Source organism: Leptosomus discolor, chromosome 9 (assembly GCF_034619465.1).
Source record: "Leptosomus discolor isolate bLepDis1 chromosome 9, bLepDis1.hap2, whole genome shotgun sequence".
Taxonomy (NCBI): domain Eukaryota; kingdom Metazoa; phylum Chordata; class Aves; order Leptosomiformes; family Leptosomidae; genus Leptosomus; species Leptosomus discolor.
Window position 1 is genome coordinate 15,585,787 of NC_141399.1, and position 21,261 is coordinate 15,607,047.

The 21,261-nt window shown below is 36.3% G+C and overlaps 1 protein-coding gene across 1 annotated transcript in view; it reads left to right on the top strand.

Annotated features, from left to right (window-relative positions):
- Positions 1 to 21,261, top strand: part of CACNA2D3 (calcium voltage-gated channel auxiliary subunit alpha2delta 3) — a 466,721-nt gene that overhangs the window by 337,528 nt on the left and 107,932 nt on the right. The window contains exons 15-17 of the mRNA XM_086470039.1: positions 6,032 to 6,103; positions 6,881 to 6,961; positions 11,042 to 11,116. Of these exons, the coding sequence (XP_086326165.1) occupies positions 6,032 to 6,103; positions 6,881 to 6,961; positions 11,042 to 11,116 (228 nt within the window). The remainder of the gene's footprint in view (positions 1 to 6,031; positions 6,104 to 6,880; positions 6,962 to 11,041; positions 11,117 to 21,261) is intronic.

Sequence of the window (21,261 nt, forward strand, 5' to 3'; positions counted from 1 at the left end):
TTCAGTGGAGGAACATGAATATGAAAAATTACTCTTACTGCAAAGGAACTCTGCCTGTGTATAAACAGTTTGCCTGGGTTCAGAGGTTCCAGTATGCGCTGTGCCTCTGTCACAAGAAGGACTGTAATGAGTCCTTGCATTGCTTTCACATTACTGCAGAGAATTTATTCAGGATCAGACCACTGGTGTGGACAGCAGAAACCACTCAATTTGTACATTGCTGGGGACTCCCAGACACATCCGTTGGTCTATATCCTGTCTGAGGAAACAGGTAGACCAATACTGGTAGAGAGATTAGTCTGACTACTAGAATAGTAAAGACTACTGAGGTTTGAGAACTAAATTTAGAGAAGAAGCACAGACTGATTGTGTGTATGAAGGCATGCAAACTGGCATAGACAATCTTTCTTTCCTCTCATGAATCACAGAATCACAGAAAGTTAGGGGCTGGAAGAGACCTCAAAAGATCATCTAGTCCAAGCCCCCTGCCAGAGCACAATAACCTAGAGTAGATATCTTCCTGATTCATTAAGGGAGATGCTAATCACAGCACACATCAACTGCAGTCCTTAATAAAAATGAATCAGTCAAAGAACAACTTAATTACATTGGAGCAGAAGAAACTGAACTAAAGTGTAGGTAATTTTTTTCCAATATTTGGATGGATAAACATTATTTCTTGAATAAATGTCTTTGAAGAATTTCTATGATAACTCAAGGTTTTCATTTGAAATGCATAAGGCTCATATAGAGTTGCTGCTTTGGCTTTTGGAAAAGCAGGAACTTTTTGCTATTCTATGTGGAATAAGTATTTAACAGAGTAAGGAAAATCTGAAAGGACAGGCACTTAGTGCCATACTGCATATAATCAGAGTTCTGTATTGTTTAGCATGAAGATGACTTACTCTGCAAGAGTGGAGGCTTGCTGACGTCAGACATTTAAAATGGTTAGTGCTTTTATAAATACGGATCTAAATAAATTAGGAAAGTATATGTAAATACAAATAAATATTTATTCTATAAACATAAATAAATAATACAGGCCTGGCTCCATTTGCCTTTTTTAAGAAATTAGTCTCCAAGGAAGTGACTTTGTTACCTATAATACCTTCTAAAATGCCATGAGTAATTCATCGTGTTTTTCCATTTATATTTTTCTGTCCAAAATTTTTGGATCTTTATATTTATTTTCTCATTTCATTTTCATTTCACTGATTTTAAATTGCTGACTGAAGCATCTGACAATGCCTTAAACATTGCTTTTGAATGTTACCCTTTATTGGTGTTAGTTTCCTTCTGTTTCCAGTAATCTGAAACCAAGAATTTGAAGAAACTGCAGTTCACATCCACTTGTGAAATCAGGAAGTACTTTCTTCAAAAATTGCAAGGGACCTTAACAAGTTTGTCTATGCAGATATGTTTATGCAGAACAAAATTCTAAGTGCACAGATACCATTGCTGGCCTAAAACTGTTAAACTGTTTTTCAGTGATTACTTTATGGCTATATTTTGCCAGCATTCCTAAAAAGGCAACAACAATTAATAGCTGCCTAGAATTTTCAGAGGCCTAATGAAATTAGATACCCAAGTCCTGGCAGAGGACAGTGGTATTTGGAAACTAAACGTCCTGAAGCATCCCTAGGAAATGACAGCAATATCCGACAAAAACCATTATTTGAGACTATTTTTGTACTATTCTACCAATTTTGATTTTGTTCCATCTTATATCCTGCAGAATGTTGTACTGAATCTGGGAAGTGTTTAGATGCATTTGAATGCTGCTTATATTGTTTAATTTTACAGCAAAAATTACTGAGCAGTAAAGTGTTTTGAAAGGCACTTCAAAGCACATACCTCTTCCTTGGTTCACATCTGTTGGTAGCCTCAAGTGTTGGAGCTTGCCAGTGGAATTTTTATTTTCCTGAGGGCTGGGGATGAAGTAGCATTTGTTTCCTTGCCTTTTTCTTGATTTTCTGTAATCACTTGGAAATAAAAACGCAGTAATTGATATGCTGCTAAATAGGTAAGAGACATGACTTTAATGTCAGTCGGAGCCTATGTGTGTAACTAATATGGTGCCCCAGGTAAAGAATAAGCTTAGAAACTTATCAGGGATATAAAGATTGAAGAAATAGAAAGGAGCTTCATTTGTTAATACTTAGAGTAATGTGTAAAGAGACATTATTAAGCACTGGAAAGTAAACAAACCGGTGTAGTAGTAGAGGGGAAGAAAAGAAATAGAGGGTTTTCTTTGAGAACAGAACAAGAATTCAAAACAGTATTGGAGGGATTGAAATTTATTAGTGGCTCTGCATATATATTTAGATGAGGTTCCAACATTCGGGTGAACTTTGGTCCAAATTAATCCTTATTTGTGAACACTCTTTGTCTGCCAGCAACACTTCTTTTAAGCAGAAATATATTCGTAACAAATATAATGTGCAAATGTATTTTTTTGTCAAACCTTACTCTTTGTTTCCCATGAACCCTGCCATCCCCCAGAATATGAGGAGTTAGCAAGGATGAGCCAAGTAAGCTTAGCATGTAGCTTAAAAAAATTCTGAATCGCGTGACTGGGGAATCATTATGCCACATAAAGCATACCTTTGTAAAAATGGCAGTAACTATTAGTATTAGTTACTCATATAAGTTTACTTCTAAGAGACTGGAAGAACAAAATTGGATAAGGTATGGCCTATTTAAAGACTGAGATTAAATTCATGATGCTTCACATTTCAGTCATTCCCAAGGACCCTTCACTGAATGTAACTTGTAACCATCCATCTGGTGATGTTATTGCATTATATTAGGATAAGTATCATTCTCTGTATCTCCCAATAACACTAGCAGCCCCCTGCCCCAATTCTATGTGTAATCAAATTATTTGTTGCCTGCTTAGAAACATGCATTTTGTACTTATTAAAAAAAAAAAAAAATCATTCTTCAAAATGTTTCTTGTAAGAAATGTTTGACTACATACTGTATATTTTCTTTTTTACATGCCTACATAATTCTTTTCTGAGCCTGTGACTTATTAATGTCCAGTTGATGAGTTTGAGAATCATAAGGATTGTCTACACTTTCTTTTGAAAAAAAGCAAATAATAATTGGGTAACCACAGAGTTTATTACTAATTACACAATAACCTGAACTGTTAGTACAGTCATTCAGCGACTTTATCATTATGTATTGATTTTCTTATTCTGAGTTTTGGTATTTAACATTTTTCATTAAGCATTAACTTCTAATTAAGTATCTACTGATGATTTAAAAAAAAAAAAAAATAGCCAGTCCTGAGGATGTTAGTGATACATGTTTGTTCTGAATGTAACTAATATAAGCTGAAGTTTTATTAGCGATTAGAGAGCACATTACTGTTTGTTTTTTTCTCAGAATCACTAGATTTTTCAAACACTTTCATGAGCTGTTACAGGGTTCTGCTATATGTAAGAAATTGTCAGGCTTGCAAAGCAACAATGCAAAATACTTAGATCATGGCTTCCTTTGCAATTTATTAATGGGCTCTACCATTGATTGTCTTAGCAGAAATACCCAGTGGCTAACATTCTACTATTTCAAAGTATTTCTGCCAAAATGTCATTGCCCAGGGAGTAAAGCTGTGCCTCTCCTCAGCAGATAATTCCTCACAATCTAACAATTTTTGTGAAGCAAATACTGCAGCTTGAGTTGCTGACTCAGTGAAACATCACAAATACAAGTCATGTCTCATGCAGTTATTTGCTGACTCCACTTATGGAAGTGGCCAACAACCTGTTCATCTGCAAAACAAACAAAAAAACAAACAGGCTGGACTATAAAATTGCACTTTTATAGAGATGACTGCAGCAGCCAATCCTTGGTGCTACTTGTAGATATCATAATTACAGGGCAACCACTGTCTGCACGCTTCCAGTTAGTTTTGAGAGATAAAGACCTGTTCTCTCAGAATTTCCCAGGAATTCAGACTTTTTTTTTTCTTTTCTCCATTTAAAGAATTTCAAACACCCTAAACCTTCACTGACTGTCCCTTGGCTTGCATCCTATCCAATAAGCCGTTACTGGTAATCTCTTGAGAATGAGTGGACTCATAAAATAATACCGTACTGATACTTGACAAATACGTAATGTCAGAGAACAACAACCCTGGGCAATCATATAAAATCTCTAAGTGCCCCAAGTTGTCACCGCATAATCAGCATAATGCTTTTTCACTTCCTGGTGTATGTGTGTTTGGGACTATTGACTGTCATAGTACAGAAGGCTCCTCTCCATACAGATCATGTCAGCCTGCTCAACTGTACTACTCTGGCCAAGGAGAGCAAATTCTCATGCTACTTAAGCCGCATTTGACTTTCAAGTGCAACCTCTGAACTCTCAGTGTTTTGCTGAGTTCTTGGTTTCGGGTTGTTTGTTGGTTGTTTTGTTTAATAACTTACTATTGCTTAATAGATCAAGGATTATACCAGGGCTGGAAATACCTCTTCTTATTAAAAAGGAAAACAACAACAAAAAAAAGCAAATACAATCATAACTTGGCTCCACCTCATGTCCCTATTGATTCCTTAACAGATGTAAATTTTCTTGCTCCTAAACCCAATTTGTGTTCCTGTCTGATGTCTGCAAACATTCTTCCTCACCATGACATAGTGCCATGCTTCAGGAAATATGCTTGTTTGGGAAACTGAAACCCTCCTGAAGCAGACTGGGAGCTGTAAGACATGTAATGTTATAGATTTTGTCCAATTTGTTAATGTGAAACGTTCTTCATAAGATACTTTGGTCATAATATATGACTCGTGTTCTGACAATTTGGCGAGTTGATAGCTGTTGCTTCATTAATAACAAAAAGCTTTGTTAACAAAAAATCAGAATTGCTGCAATTCTCAAAAAAAAAGTATTAGAAATACTACCTGAGTATAGAAAGTGTGATACTGATGGAGGGGTGACAGGAGAATATCACAGTTGCAATTTGGCATGACTGTCACCTACAGTATTTCTCAGGAAGATTGTCTCTATTGCCTTGTCTATTTGGCAAAACACAGATGCCACAAAGCCGACTTGAATTGTGTTCTACAAAACCTCCAGTTGTGATTATAACTGGATATCTCATGCTTTTAAATGATGGATAAGCCTCTTCAACTTCAAACAGCTTCCCAAATTATAGGGGCAGAAAGAGTTTAACAGTAACTCTCAGCTACTCAGTCTCTCCTGCTTGAGTTATCTTTCATATCTAGATGGTGAAGATCTACAGGCATACAGAGCAGTGCTTTTCTTGAGCATCACAGTTAGCCTTTGCTTTATGGCAAAGATGTAGCCTGGCCAGAGGGTGCAAAGAGTGAAGAGACAATAGTCTGAGCAATGTCACTCCTCTGTGGCCAATGATAAGTATTCTACATGTTTCCCTGAAATGGAACCAAGGTCGAGAGATCTGTTTTCTCCGTAAATTGAAGAAATATGTTGAAACTTGATGTGCAGAATGAGCTAATGCTTCATGCCACCTCTTTGTCCTGCAAACTGAAACTGGATGGAGCAAAGATGCTCCTGGGATCCTAACTGACTGTCACTCTTTCTGCTTCTGTGTTAGCTGATGAGATCTCAGTCTGGACCAGAACAAAGTGCATGCAACTCATGAACTCTTGTTCCTTGCTGAAAGAAAACAGCCTGAGGCATTGTTGGCAGAGCTGGCACTGGGAAAGATGTAGAACAGAACTCCAGCTGCTTTGCTACTGCACATGCTGCTTCCACAATCCACATTTCAGCGCCTTCGTATCTCGCATGGGAGACTGCAATAGCAATGAAGATGAGGCATCTTTCCTGCCAATGCAGATGGTGGGGTGGGAAGAGCTGGTATAGTTGAAATGGGGCTGGGGCTGGGGCTGGGCTGCACCGACTGCAAGTCTAACCACATAAGAGTCATTTAGATAAATTGCCTTCTCTCATTTAAAATTAAGAGAATGTAATTGAAAAATGCAATCACATGTCTGTAATTGTTCCTTAGTTCTTAGAGATAATATTTCTTTTTCAAATATAGCTTGCTGATGATCAGGGATTGGTGTTGATGACAACTGTTGCCATGCCAGTATTTAGTAAACAAAATGAGACTGTAAGTACTCAGACAATTTCTGTCATGTCATAATGGGTTGACTGCAGTGAACTTGCTTTCAGGGACCCAGTAAGACTTCAGCCTACTCTAAAAATTTTTATTCTCTTCTTATTTTGTCAGCGGTTAGCATAAAAATGTGGACAAATAATCCCAAAAAACTATACTCTAGAAACCATAGTAAAATAATGAAACCCTATGTCTAAAAGAAAATCTCAGATGATGTTGGGCCTTAGGGTTTTCCTACTTCTATATTACCTTTTTATAGCAAATAATCTATATCCTTTTCTTCTTTGCACTGATATGCTTCTATTTCATAGACTCATAATTTAATTAGTTATAAGTATATTATGTATATATCTGTTTATCTTTGCTAATTTAACAGGTTATTAAAGAAAAGTACATGTACTTTCCCCTTAATGCTTAAACTTTCTCTTTTGTTTGTCAAATGGCAGGAGAAATTGGGAATGAAGGGTGTAACATATTTTAACAGGAGTTTTGAATTCAAAAGCTATTTTTCATGAGGAAGTTTTCTATTGAGGGACTCAATAGCTATCAAAAATTTGCATGCTTTTTCTATGTAAATTGTAGATAAAGTAGAAAGGAGCAGTATTATTGATTAAATGACTATTTGATCAGATGAGTTGTTCCAGCATCTGCTTTCCCCACTTTTAAAATAATTTGTCTGTTATCTATTCACTTCTGTAGAGTAGCTGTGATGTGAAATGAGCAGAGAGAATGTTCATTATTATTGAGTGCATCTTTTATTGTTCTTCTCAGAGATCTAAAGGAATTCTTCTGGGAGTAGTTGGCACAGATGTTCCAGTTAAAGAGCTTTTAAAAACTATTCCAAAATACAAGGTAATACACAAATGATATATCATTTATACTCAGTATAATATAATTTATTTATTTTCCTCAGGAATTTTAGCTTTGTAGTGTCTGATGGCTAAATGTCATTGGTCCTGAGATCAAGTGCAGTTTTTAATACCAAAATTAATATATGGTTTGATCTTCACATTTTTGCAGATCACAGTGTGCTCTAGAAGGTATTATTGTATTGTCCACAATAAAATCAATGAAATGATTCGACCATACAGTATAACCAGAACACCACACAGAATAACCAGAATTCATGTTGAAAATTTGCACAACTTTCATAACCCTTATGAAAAGGGTCCAAAAATCTATCCTTAACATGGCTTTAGGTTTCCTGCCTCTGTATGGAACTTCCTGTCCCAATTCCATGTTCCAGATTAGTCACTTCCTTGAATTAAAGCAAGTGGCACATTTCAGGAATTTGAACAAGTTCCTGCTGACCAGACTGGTGGATCCTTCTCTCCTACTCAGTATTTGCTAGATATTTCCCTCTACTTGGTTTTCCAAACTCAGAGACAACTCTACTATAAAATTCTTAAAAAAATAATTATAATAAAATTTTTCAAAATTTGATGCACTTCATCTGTTGTGAAACATTTGTAATTCAGTAAAAGTAGGCTTCAGGCAAATGCAAAGATAGAATTACTTTCCATTTAAATTTGATGCAATACACTAGTAGTTCACTGCTTCACTATGTGTGAATCACTTTACTATAGTGCTGTTTTATTCACAAATTAAAATAAAATTAATGTTTTCCCTTTATTTCCTTTTTTTGCAAGACAAATAAGCACATAACACAATACCATAGACAGCCTTTACTAAGGAGGCCAGTCATTGGAATAGCTACATTTTGACACATACCTGTTCTGAGTATAAATCTTTATGTCATACTTCCCTCAATTGTTTGCCATGCTCTCATTTACTGATTTCTAAGAGGGTAGAGGAATAAGCTGATGTCGAGTGCCTTTGAATATTCCTCTGTGTTTTTGTAGATAATTCCAGTTAGAAGGAAAAGAAAATCCTCCTGCCGATTTTAATTCTAATTGAAGACATTAGCAATTACCAAATAATTTTGTAGATCAATATGCAGTAACTGGAATGTTTAAATTAAGTAAGAATTTGATTTAAAAAAAGCATAAAATACTGGCATTAATGTTGATAACGTGTATTGGAGTAATTTCCTGGGACCTGGATCCCACTAGGCTAGATGCCATGCAAAAACAGAACAGAAAGGCTGTCCCAGCTGTAAAAAAGTTTGCAGACTATGGGAAGAGGTAGCAGATGACTACACACCGATATCAGAACACAATGAATACAGACATTGCTGGTCAGGATAAATAACAGAGAACAGTCTCAGCACACTAACCGCCAAAGTTAGTTAACCACAACTTATATTAAACTTTTGTGCATGCAGAAATACAGAATCAGTAGAAGGTAGAAGAGAGACCAAAATTTGAAGCAATGGAAACAGTTTTTGGAGCAACCTTCTAAGGAGCTATGGGTAGAGCAAGTTTCATTTGAAATGAGGAGGAAGAACACCGTGGTAACTGAAGAAATTAAAGCCTAGCTGTGCATGGCTGGATAGAAAACGCCACTCACAGTGATGTTATTCAAAAGTCACGTGTAAGATTCAGACACAGTCTGAATACAAGAACCTAGGGAGTGTGTCGGGCTTTAATAAAACGTATTGCCGCAGAGTGAGAGTGATTCAGAAAAGAAGATAGGCAGGAAAATGAAAATTTCTCTTTTTGTCATTTGCTATTATATTTTTTAAGATTTAGTTTTCTGCAGAAGTAATATACAATCCTCTTTCTGAATATTAGACTTATTATTTGAAGGTACATTTTATATTGTAGGATGTAATGCAAGAGAGGATTATTACAGGAGGCACCAATATCATGCAATACAGTTAGGTTAGTGAAATCACTTGAGTTATAACTTCCAGTCTCACATACCATAAACATTTCTGAACAGTAAAATGACCATGCAATTGCAAGAGCATAATCACCCCTGGGACCCATTTCTGTAGAGGCAGCATGTGAAATAAAATTCACAAAGGGATATAAAATGATTGGTTGGAAATAGAATTCTGCTGACCTAGAATTCTCTTAGCTTAGATGAGGTGGATTTTATGCTGAGGAAAATGAATAATAACAATAAGCTATTTTCAGCAGTTATTATCTAGACTAAACTTCCCCAGATGTCAGCGACAGTTTCTCCTCAATAAGGTAGGGTTGGATTTAGGAATACTTAGTTTTCATGTGGCATCTTATAGCAGTTAGAAAAAGTTTTTTTGTTTCTGAAACTGTCATTTAGGGACACAGTTCAAGGTTTAAGATGGCAATACTACTGTACGTGGCAGTATCTCTCAAACCACATCATTTTAAGTGCAGAGAGTATGCAGTTTCACATATTGCACAACACACAATAAAATACTACCCTTGGAGTCTGGGTATGCTTCAAATAGACAAATATTTTGTGAAGTATACCGCCCACATTTGTTTCCGTACCTGACTTCCATTGCTTGGATGTCATTCTGCAGTTGTCAACACAGATAATTATACCCAAGATCTGATATTTAGCCAACAGCTAGTTCACTTGTCATACTATAATAGGTAAAATATGTCCACTGTTATTATTTTGGTTATCTCCTTTATGAAGAGATGCCAAGAACATATCATCTTCTACTACTTTCACTGAAGTTTATTGCTTTAGGAAAACCGCTAATTTATGAAACAATCTTCTATATGGCAGATACAGTTGACCGTATACAATCATTCACAGAGAGACAGTATAAATCTACCTGGTATGTTTTCTCTATGACCTTGCCAGAATATCATACTCTGGTTTATGTTTCCAGAAAATTACAGAAGCCAACAGACTTGCTGTCCTACTTGCCTCTTAGAAATGATTCTGACTTGTCAACCTTGCTCACTTTGCTTTATGCCAGACAAATTCCTAAGCACCTACTTCAGGAAAGCATTTAAGAATGTACTGAAGTAAAATAAAAAGGCTGTTAGTAGTGAGAAATGTAAATAGCAAAGCAAGATAGTTCTGGAGTTTGGGGTGTGGTTTTTTTGTTTGGTTGGCTGGGTTTTAATACCTCAGTTCATCACGATACTTAAGATATATGGGATGTTATATTATGTTACTTCAGAACTGAAAAAAAATGTGATAAAGTATAGTGAGATATACTCTTTGCATGGTAAAAGTTACATACTGAAGCTGCAGAAAGATTCCATGTTAGCAACAAGTTTATGTGAAGAAGGGATGTTTGAATGACCACATGAATGATTTGAAGGTACATTTATTGCATTCAGTGGGTGCAATCAACTGTGTAATAGGCATATTGTTAAAAGAGTACTATTGTTATTTAAATAAGTACAGTGCTAAATTTGATTACATATACCGTTAGGCCTCATAAAGCATTTCATTGCTCTCAAATGATCTCCCAGAGTTCCACTCGGTACAAATATGTAAATGTACCGGAGTGGAGTTTCTTCAGTGGAAATACGCCGCCTTCTGTGGCTCCAGATGAACCTTAACAAACAGAGAGGTAAAATGCTTTTAAGACTGGAAGATGTAAATACCACATATGACGTGCCACTGCTTGCTCACTATAATTGTACATTCAGTACTATTTATTTAAATGATTCTCAACATCTCTTGAACAAGTGAAGTAAGCTGAACTTAGCCACTCCTGGGAATAGGTGAATTTACTACATTTCAGTATCCCTTTGCTTTGGCACATGCTACGATGTCTCATATATATGTGTACATCTAATTCACTTTAAAGCACAGAGAAATAAGTGCCCTAGATAGCAAAGTGAGTGTGACATTTTAAAATTGTGCTACATGCTGAATTCGTTACAATGACGGGTTCTCATTTTCACAAAATGTCAAGGATCAGAGCTTTGCATGTGTTATAATGAAATACTATGTGGATAAGGGTTATGAATGTCAGCTTTAAGCCCTGGATAATTAAATTCTTGCCTGATTTTTTGCTTAAGAATTTACTGGAGACCGTGCTAATTAGTATTTCTTTCTCATTTACTCTTACAGTTAGGTATTCATGGATATGCTTTTGCAATTACAAACAATGGATATATTTTGACTCATCCAGAACTTAGGCCATTGGTAAGAATACTATTTACTGATCTATTTTATTTAGCTATATATGTTGTATTTGTTTTTCTTTCAGTGTGAATAATGTAATATTCATTAAAAATTAAATACAACAGGCCAGTTACTTTATATTGCTTTATAACACATTGTAATTCTTGCTAAATTTACCTCTGGAAACAAAGGTTAGCATGAAAAAAAATAAAGGAAAATAAATACACAAGTTGTTTCTGCAAAAGATGCAGGTCTCCATTACCGCAAAATGGCAAAGCCAAAAATTGCTATCATTATGTTCATGTTACATTAAAACGGAATGCCAGAATGCTCTATTGCTATGTAATAACCCCTATTTGTCATGTTAAAGTGTTAAAGCTAATTTAACATATGTGCAGAAATTTCAGTAAAGCACATTCTTAAGCAAAATAGGGGCACAAGGGATTTTTGTACTAAAAGAGAAATAGCAGCAAATTTTACCTTTAGTTTCCATTATCATCTTGTTTGCATTAATCGCAGCAAGAAAAATAGAAGTGCCTGTTACAGAATGTTTATCAACTTAACACCCTAGAGAAATGGTATATGCTTGATTGCATCATTGTTTAGGAACAGCACTTGCAAGTGTTCCATCACTATCAACTCTTAGCAAAGCATTGGTATTAATAATTCCACTGCTGTATACACATGGATGCCATATGCATTTCTTACGCAGGCACTTCCAGTAATGTCTGACTTCAAGAATATTTTAGTAGAAATCAGAAATATTAATTTGATGGATAATTTCATACAAAAATAAAATTATTGAAAATCATGATTTATTAAGTCATTTGCATATCTGATGTTTTCATTCAGCAAAATAATTTCTCTTTCTAATATTTGGACTAAGAATTACACAATCAACATTTGTATTTGCACTTATTGTTTCCCCATTTATTTTTTAACTGGAGTAGAGGTGACTTCCATGGGTGAATGGAAAAACATTTTCTCAGTAACTTCACTGTAAAATGGACAAACAACCAAATGGCAAAGCAGACATTACAGTGTCTTGGAAAAAATTTGAAAATAAATGCTGGAATTGTAATTTTTCTTCTAAGAATATCACCCATGATTCTGGATGGTAGAATTTTTCACAGCTGTAGAAAGGAAGACAATACCTGTAGAGAATTTGGCAAATCACTGGCTAATAAGCAACACAATTCTCAGAAATGGCTCTTGCAAATTTTCTCATTGGCTTTTTTACTATTCCAATGGTGAGTCACTACAGGTATATATGCAGGTACAGACAGCTCAGACATCAATCAGTTAAATGAACATGCTCCAGTGATCTTTTTTTTTTCATCTCTACACTGCTGACAAATGATTTCTCATAATGATAAATCTGTATCTTCTTGTTTTATGGGGATTTGGACCTCTGCTACCTGAATATATAAATGTTAGAAGTGAAAAGCTTCCAGCCTCAGTAGAAGCAGTTTAATCTTAAGGAAGACAGAAGACTCTAAATAGATACCTAAGCATTTCCTCCCTCAGTCAAAATGTGTTTCACCTCTACAAGATATTACATACTTGAGAAGTACGTAAGTGTAGGATTTATGAGGTTGATTCACCACACCTAGACCCAGCTATTTCCAGCAGTGTCCAACATAAGTTTGTTCCTGAGGAAGATGTGGGAACTGAGTAAGAGGATGTGGAAAACCTCGCAGCAGACAGTACAACTTTTAAGAGTTTCAGATAGGCTTCTGCTCATAAAATTTGGTCCTGACATTTTAACATGAAGACTTATTAGAGTGGATAATTCTGTTATCCATACTAACATACTCATTTTTGTCTGCTTGACTTCTCACAGTAGCGATTTTTCATATCGTAACCGTTTCATGCAGTTTTTATCTTGAATTAGATTTTTAAATTTTGTTAGAAATTTAGTTCTTATGAATTTGGAAAGCAGAAGCTCCTGATCTATTTTTTTCTTTTCCATTTTTTACTTTGTGTAATAATTTGTGATGCTTATCTCATTGAATCTTCTTATCACAATAAACAACCAATATTTGCAGTCTTGCTATAATGTTTTTTACGCTTACTTTTCTGCATTTTGGCATTTTGTTGTCATGGTCTCCGTATTTTTCTGATCTCTTATTTATCCATTCTTCCATGTTCTTTCCTTTTCTGACTGAGGTTGCCTGCTGGGCTTTATTTAGTAACCGTAGCAGAGAAGAGGCAGCAATAGGGCTGTACAAAACCTCCTTAGAGCACCTGCATTATATACAAAGATTTTTAATGCATCTTCAGGTCTCTTCTGCTGCATCTTCACTGGTTCGTTACCTCACCTAGCTTGTCCATGTTAAGTGACTGTAATTTTGCTTTTATCTCACATCCAGCTGCACCATTGACATAGCCTAAAAATTGCTTAAAAGAGACGAAGTTACATGCACACTGAGTCAATTTAAAATTTGACTGTCACAGAATCTGTATCTTTTCCTGTAATTTGCTATTGGAAAATCTATATTAGACTAGTTAAGTTAATTCACCTCAGTGGTTAAAATGCTGAAATAAATGTTGCTGTGCTTTAATGTAAACTTTTTATATTAAACATTTTTTTTGGTGGGAAATGCCAGTGTGTGGAGAAGTTGTTTGTTGCTACAGAAAATGTGATAGTGGATTGTTTTTAGTTCATGGTTGGCTATTCATACCTTCAGAATACTTTTTCTTATCTCTGTATGTATTAAAATCTATGTAGGTTTGTTTTGGGTTTTTTTAATATCCCATTTTAAATTGGATATAAATGCATTGTTTTTTGTAGTGTTCCCCAATTCTCATAATACTAAAATCATGACCTGGTCTTGTTTCCTAAAAATGCTTCTGAAATCTTCAAGTACCCTAAGTACATCTGACAGCCTATATTTGCAAGCCATTGGAATATATATTTGAAAGTTCCCTATCTAGATTGCAAAAGTTTGACAACACGTGTATCTTCTGTACTGTCCCTTTCTCTTCTGGCAAATTACTTCCTTCAAAAATATTAGTATTTATTCATTACAGGATAGATTTTTTTCATAAACAGAAGGTAAAGAAATCCAGGCACATTGGATAGCTTTAAGTTATGCTGACAAAGGGTGTTACCCTCTTTCCTTATTTCTGTTGTGGTGGCATGTTTTAATGAGGCAAAATATGGGTTTCTGTTACTATCCCTTGCCCCAGTGTACCTCTTGAAGGCACTTATTTCATTACCTTACACAACAATCACTCTTTTTAAAATCAAAATGTTGGGCAGTAGCCCATAAGCTGTCAACTATAGGGAACTCATTGTGATATATTCATGGTCTGTTCATTTCATTTTTTTGGAAGAGTCATTTTTACCCCTGGGTTCTGTCAGTAGTGCATAACAGGAGTCTTCTGTTGCCTTCAGTAGAGTTTTTGAGAATGAAGTGATTGCTGACTTTGGGCCCTTAGATTATACCGCAGGCTGAATCCTGATACCATTGTAACTAGTGGCAAAACATTCCACAAAACTTGTGACAAGAAGTATGTGAAAATAGGCATGTAGGACTGGAATTAGGTAATTCAACAAAGATATCTAAAATTTGGGTGAGTTAGAGTTTACGTTCAAGTTACATTGATTACTGACTTGATCCACGCTGGTTTATATTGCTATTATATTTTCCTATGGTGATGTAAACCTAGAATATTACTAGACTCCTGAGTTACTAACCCCAGTGGCCATATCTGTTAGTTCTGCAGCTGACATAACTGCTTTTTAAGGAATTGTCTTATGGGACACTGAGCAGACAAGCAGGATAGCAAATGGTCACTGAGGAAGAGTGCTTCCTGTTGCACCAGATTTTTATCTTATGCTGACCTGTGTATTTAATCATTAAGCCAGCTACATTTTTGTGCTGATTATCCTATTGGGTTTATGTTTTAAAATGTTTTTCTTTGAAACTTCCTGTTTCTTCTGCTTTTTTTTGAATAAACTCGGCTTTCAGTTAGGATGACTGGTTGCGTGTGCATGGGCAGCTGGTGGGAGGAATTGAAGGAAGAAGAGGAAAGTACTTTCTAGATACTTGGAAGGTGCTTGTAGAGGTTTATGACAGCTGCTGAAGGAGCCCGCAGGCTTCCAGCTCCGTGCTGGCTGGCTGTTTTCATGGGTGGCTGTTGCCATAGAGGGACCAGTTAGTCTTCTCTAAAAGACATTACTAGAGTGATGAGTCTTGATGTACAACATCATAAATCATGCTAATCAGGGAATAAGGAACCCCTTGGAAATTCCTTTTGGAGAATAAAAAGAGAGAGCTTGCGAGGCCTTGACAGGTCAACGACTGAGCGTAAATTACCCATATGCTTCACGGGCACAGAAACTGCGCCTCTGCCTCCCTTCCCCTTGCTGCCCTTTCCTCCCCCAACCCACCCGGGCCCGCGCCAGCCCTTTCCCCCAGCGGTGACTGGCCGCCCTGTCCGTCAGGCGCGGCCCGGGGTGGGCCGCCCCCCGCGCCGCCTCCCCCGGGCCCGGGGGGAGCGGGCGGGGCGACAGCGGCTGCGGTGCGGGGCGGCGGCCATGCGGTGGCGCCTCAGCACCGCCCAGGGGGCGCGGGGGCGGTGCCCGCTCCGCCCCGCCCGGGAGGGCGAGGCTGCGGGGGGGCTGCGGTGGAAACTGCAGCGCTAGAATCCAGAAACGCATCTCAGCCAGAATTTAAATGGCGAGAAAAAAAAAAAGCCTTTGTCATCTTTCAGGTGTATTTCTAAGCCTTTTTTTTTTTTTTTTTTTTTTTTTTTTAAATTACATAGCGGATGAGTGCGTTTTAAATGTTTTCACACGTTTTACTCTTTTTAGGGCACATTTCCTATCAAAGCTACTCCAGTGGTAACTCAGAGAACTATAGCTAATGGTAATGATATCTCGATTTTTTTCAATATTGCTGTATCAGAATGCTCCTATATGCTGCGTTTGGAATAAAAGGCTGTATTTTTACAGAGTAGTATTTTATTTTCCGTATTTTGAATTATATGATGTAATTTTGCATTTTATATTTAGTTTAAAAGCGTGACTTATTGTTTAGAAAAACATTGTTTGGGGGCTCAAAAGTGATTTTTTGAGATTTTTAGGGCAGTAACTTGGTTTCTGAGGCTCCTTCATACATGCTTGAAATGTGTGCACGAGGATGAAGTTTTTCTCAGCAACAGTTTGTCAGATTTAATTTCTTGCTTTTCAGTACCCTGTAAGCACTTGCAGTGTGCTAGTGTTACTCCATTAAATTTTAAAATGCAAAATATGTCATAGTGACATTACAGTTTGCTGAAGAAATGAGCTCACTGAATGTAAAGGAAGCATAATAAACAAGTGATACATCCTTTTACATGTATCTAGAAACAACCACCATATTAATTGTGGCTACTCATTCCTGTAACTGTCATTGTGTAGTCTATTAAATGTTGGTGCCAGAGGAAAACTGCTTTCAGGGAAGTGTGGTGGGATTACAGAGAAATTAAGGAATGCCATTGAAAGATTAGTGCCTGCCATAGTCACAGATTGACACCTTTGTTTTATCTGGTGTTAGGGGTTTGTACTGTTGCCTCTCAGTCTTAATATTTGCATGATTTTCAATTAATAATAACAAGACTGCTAGTAGATTTTGTGAAGGCTGTGGCTTTTTTGATTCATATTGGCAATGGAATTTGGTTTTTTGTTCAGAAGAAAAGAGGGATTTTGGTTTTGGTAATTATTAGGTTCATTTAGGGTAGAATACTTGAAGTTCCTGAACAAGGAGCTCAAGTTCCTTTACTAAAGAAAATATACATTTAAAGACAGATGCGTATGTTATGGAATCAAATTGCAGCTTTTATTCAGATTCTACCATTTTTTTTATAAGTGTAAGACTAAGAATGTGCTATGACTTGTGAATTAATCTAATAACACCCATGATCACTAAGGATTTTGTAATATCTCGGGGTTTAAATCAAAATCATCTATCTCTCCGAGAAGATAGAGGCATATGTTCTTACTCTCAGTATAAGATCTGCAAGGCTAGCAGCGGTGATTTTTCAAATGGCTATGTGTGAATGCTCTTTTTATCACTGTAAACCAATTCAATGGATACATTGCTTTCTCTAAAATAATGCACATCTTTATTTAATTTGGTAGGTCTTGACAGGGAAAATTGCACACGGAAATAAAGCCCGTGTATGTATCCCAATGCCCTCATCGAAATATATCGGTGGGTTAGCTGTTTGAGTAAGTTACCATTTTAAACTTAGAATGGTGACGGTCACAATATATTGTATTAAGCTAAACGACCTGGAGTATTTGAAGATCGGTAGATCAGTAATAAGCCTTCTGTAGCTGTAAATTCTGGGGAAATTTGTTTCTCCTAATACAGAAAAACAGAGAAATCCAAGTCTCAGGGGAAACATTAATGCCCCACTTAAGCAGTGTTAGCCTTTCATAAGCAGCAAATCTCATTTCTCTCTGGGGAGTCCCGCCTGGAACGTAAGATAACCTACACTTACCCTTGCTTTATTCGGCGACTCCATAAAACTCTACAGCTGTAGCTGACAGCAGAATATTTAAATGCTTTGAACAGTATAAATGCCTCACGTTCACTTAAATAACTGAAGAATTCAGTCTCTTGAATGCCAATGATTATTCCTATTGGAGTTTACATTTCAAAAAAGACAGCCCATCTGAATCCTTGTGAGAGCATTAAATTGCTATCTAATTAGAAGTGCAAAATTACATATATTTGAAAGATAATTAAAGGTTTGAAGGCTGTTGAGTAACTGGTTGTACATATAAATGAATCACTGAAAATTTGTTGGCAATATGCGAAGCTTTCTTTTATTCTTTGCTTTCAGCTTTGAAGTTAGGTATAACCGAGCTCATGGGTTTATGTCTGGTAGTACTAAGATAAAGGCAGATGTTTTTAATTATTTCTACTCAAACCTCAAATAATTATAAGCAGCTGCCAGTTTTACATAATCTCAAATGATAAGGTCCTGAGAATGCAAATAAAATCCTAAAGAGAGAGCTTGTTTTTTTCAGTGAAGTAAATCACATACATGTCGCAGTGCTGATCAACTGCAATCCACCTGAAAATGGGAGCTCAGCCGATGTACTCTTTGTGTAGTCTGTAGGTGTGTGACCTAAAGCTGGTTTTTGTATTTGCTTTTACCTCACTCTGTGTATTTCCATATTTTGTTTAATCAATTTAAGCATTATTGCACCATTTGTAATGCAAACTATAAGTGTAAGCAGACAGAGTAAATGTGGCATGAGAATTATTTTCTTCTGTTAATTTGTTAGAGGGTTCTTCGGTGTACATGGTACATCTAATTATTCCTACTTTTTCTCTGCCTGGAAACTTAGAATTGCATTATTCTCTTTTCCCTAGCAAGTGACACAGCTTCTGTTGTCAGCTATTCTCTGCAGTGTTTCTGCAAATTTTGTAGTGTGGCAGTTTTTCACTGCCATCTGGCACAAAAAATCAGTCCAAAATAACTGGTTTTTAGTGCCAACCTTAACCTAGGAACTTCTGGTTTAACATCTTAAATAATAGGTTTGTCATGAAAGTCCCTTTGGAAAGAGAGGCTATTCTCCCTATTTTCCTAAGAAAATCAAGATGTTACCTTTTTTAATGCTAAAATAAGGATCTTTGTGTAGAAAGCAACTTTGGTTTTGACTGGAGACCTGAGTGTTCTATGAATCCAAGATTAAGTGCAGATCATTTAAGGATCATTTGAGGCCGCAAACTGGATGCAAATCATTAAATAAAAGTACCACAAAAGACAAATTATGATGATATGAGCAGGAAAAAAAATCCAGATGAAATAAACAGCTTAAAAGCCAAGCAATAGTGATTTTCACTAAGATAGGATGCTGCTTCACATGTATCCCCAGGCAGAATGTTTTGGAGCTATGTAGCACATAGTGAATGAAAGCTCAGTCACTGCGGGTGATATGTGAACAGGTGAAGCACTGAAGGGAATTTTTCACAACTGGTTTTGGTTTTTTTTGTTTCAGTGTTGCAGTATGAATTGGTCTATTGAAGTGATCTCCTCCCCTATCTTCTCATGACCTTTCACTGTATTTTTGATTATCTTGTCTTTGTCCCATAGTATTTAAACTCTAAGAATTTTATGACAGAAGTATTATTTTATTAGTGGACTAATGTTGAAGGACTTAATCCATGTTTAAAGGAATTTGAAATTTGGAATTATTACAATCCTTGTTGAAGAGTAGGAAGGAAGTGCCCCCCTCCCCTTCCTTTCTATGCACGTTTACATAGCAGAGTGGCATGGCTGTTTTTGGAGAAGTGCCTCACTCAGGGATGTACTCCCCTTTGCAGCCAAGAAAGGAAGCAGCAATATACTCCTGCATTATTCTATGCAAAGAGCAAAGAAGACGCATTTGAAGGACTGATCACAGAAACAGATGGTTCTAATCCTAAAGTTGGTGTAAACTGAGTTTTCCCCTTGCACAGTCACCTCAGTAAGGACTAGTATGACTCAGCAGCAATTTATGCTAGAATGGATAGCTGCTAAAGATCTCAGTATCAGCCGTTGCATTGACCATGTAAAGTCAGGTTCAATGCAGCTTCCGTTCAAACAGCTGCAGTCTTTGCATTATGGCAATCAAAGCTACACTAGACAATAAATAAGTGGTAACATTAACATCCTGAATCTTAGAGAAGGGAGTCAGTGGAATAACTGGCTAGACCAGGGAATTGCAATAATGACAGTGTATTAAGTACGTGTCTGTTTAAAACTATATGGAGAAGTGTGTAATTTTAGTTAATGATGCTTGTCCTCTGATATTTGTTTATTCAGCCTTTGCTATCAAACTTTGTAGACAAGAAAACCTTTATAGGACGGCTTGATGTAAGTTACAGTTATACGTGCAATTGTATTATGTATTCAATTGTGTACAATTCAAGCTCAGCAAAACATATTTGCATATGTTCATCTCCTCTAAGCAAAAAACATTTGGATCATTCTCAAATCCCCATTAGATTAAAACATTATCCTAATTTTGAAGTACTAATCTAAAAAGATGAAACTTAAATGATTGATGCTATGTTTTAAAATTGGAGGAGTTTTTTTAGTTCCCGATTCCTTACTTTTTTACATAGGTGAGTAGTTTGGCAAGGAAGAGCTTTCCCTTGAAATTACTTTACCCCTCTAGCTTTTGGTTGTTGTTTAGCAGATACTTTCTTACTATAATATTTTCTCACAGATTATTCCACAAGTATGGCTAAGCAAGTTTGCTAAAATTTATTGCTGCTTCCAAGGCTGCTATCACAGCAATTTACTCTCTCCTACTTCCCCATTATCCAGATGGAGCATGTCTGAGAAATTCCAGTCACCTTAGACCCAAGGCTTGCAGCTGTTAAGATGTAGCTTGCTCCCTCCATGGTCAGATTGCTATACTCTGACTTTATAAACATGTGGCAGGTCATATTCAATGCAGATGGTTTGGGACTGCTTGTGTTTAAAAAAAAAAAAAAATCAAAGCAAAGAGTTTAATAGTGGCACATGTAAATGGTTGTATACGGGGTGGTGAAAAAATGTGATTCAGTCTTTAAACAGTACACGTCACATGTTGTTTGAATCATCCAGTGCTGTAAGAGTTTGGTCAAGCCTCAAATAAAAGATACTAAGATAAAACTCATTCTGATTACCAAACAATATCACATCCTGTGTTATTTTCATGAACAAAAATATATTAGGGATATCATGTAGTTTTCAGCAGACTAAAAGATGCTTGTACTGCAGTCCACATATGTAAAATTTTTCAATATTCCCTGCCCCTCAGGGGTTAACTACTATATAATATCACCACACGTTTTATACTGGCTAAAGTAAATTAACAGCACACAGTTTAAATCTAGCTCTTTTCATCATGTACTTAAATCAGAGTAATTTGGTAGAGCTCCTAGTTTCTATCTTTCCCAGTGGGTCTCTTAATAATTTGTTTCAATGCTTTACAGTAATCTTGCAGATGGGTTTGGCTTCAGCCTTCAATCAGTATTTTATACTTCACCCAGGAGTCTCAGAGATAAAAAGTTAGATTAGGTTTGCTACCAAAGAAAAAGATATAGATGAATGTCATTTTTTAAAAGCTAGTGAATTGCTTCTATATCCGTGAATAACTTTTACTAAGAAATTAGTTAAGCAGTAAAACT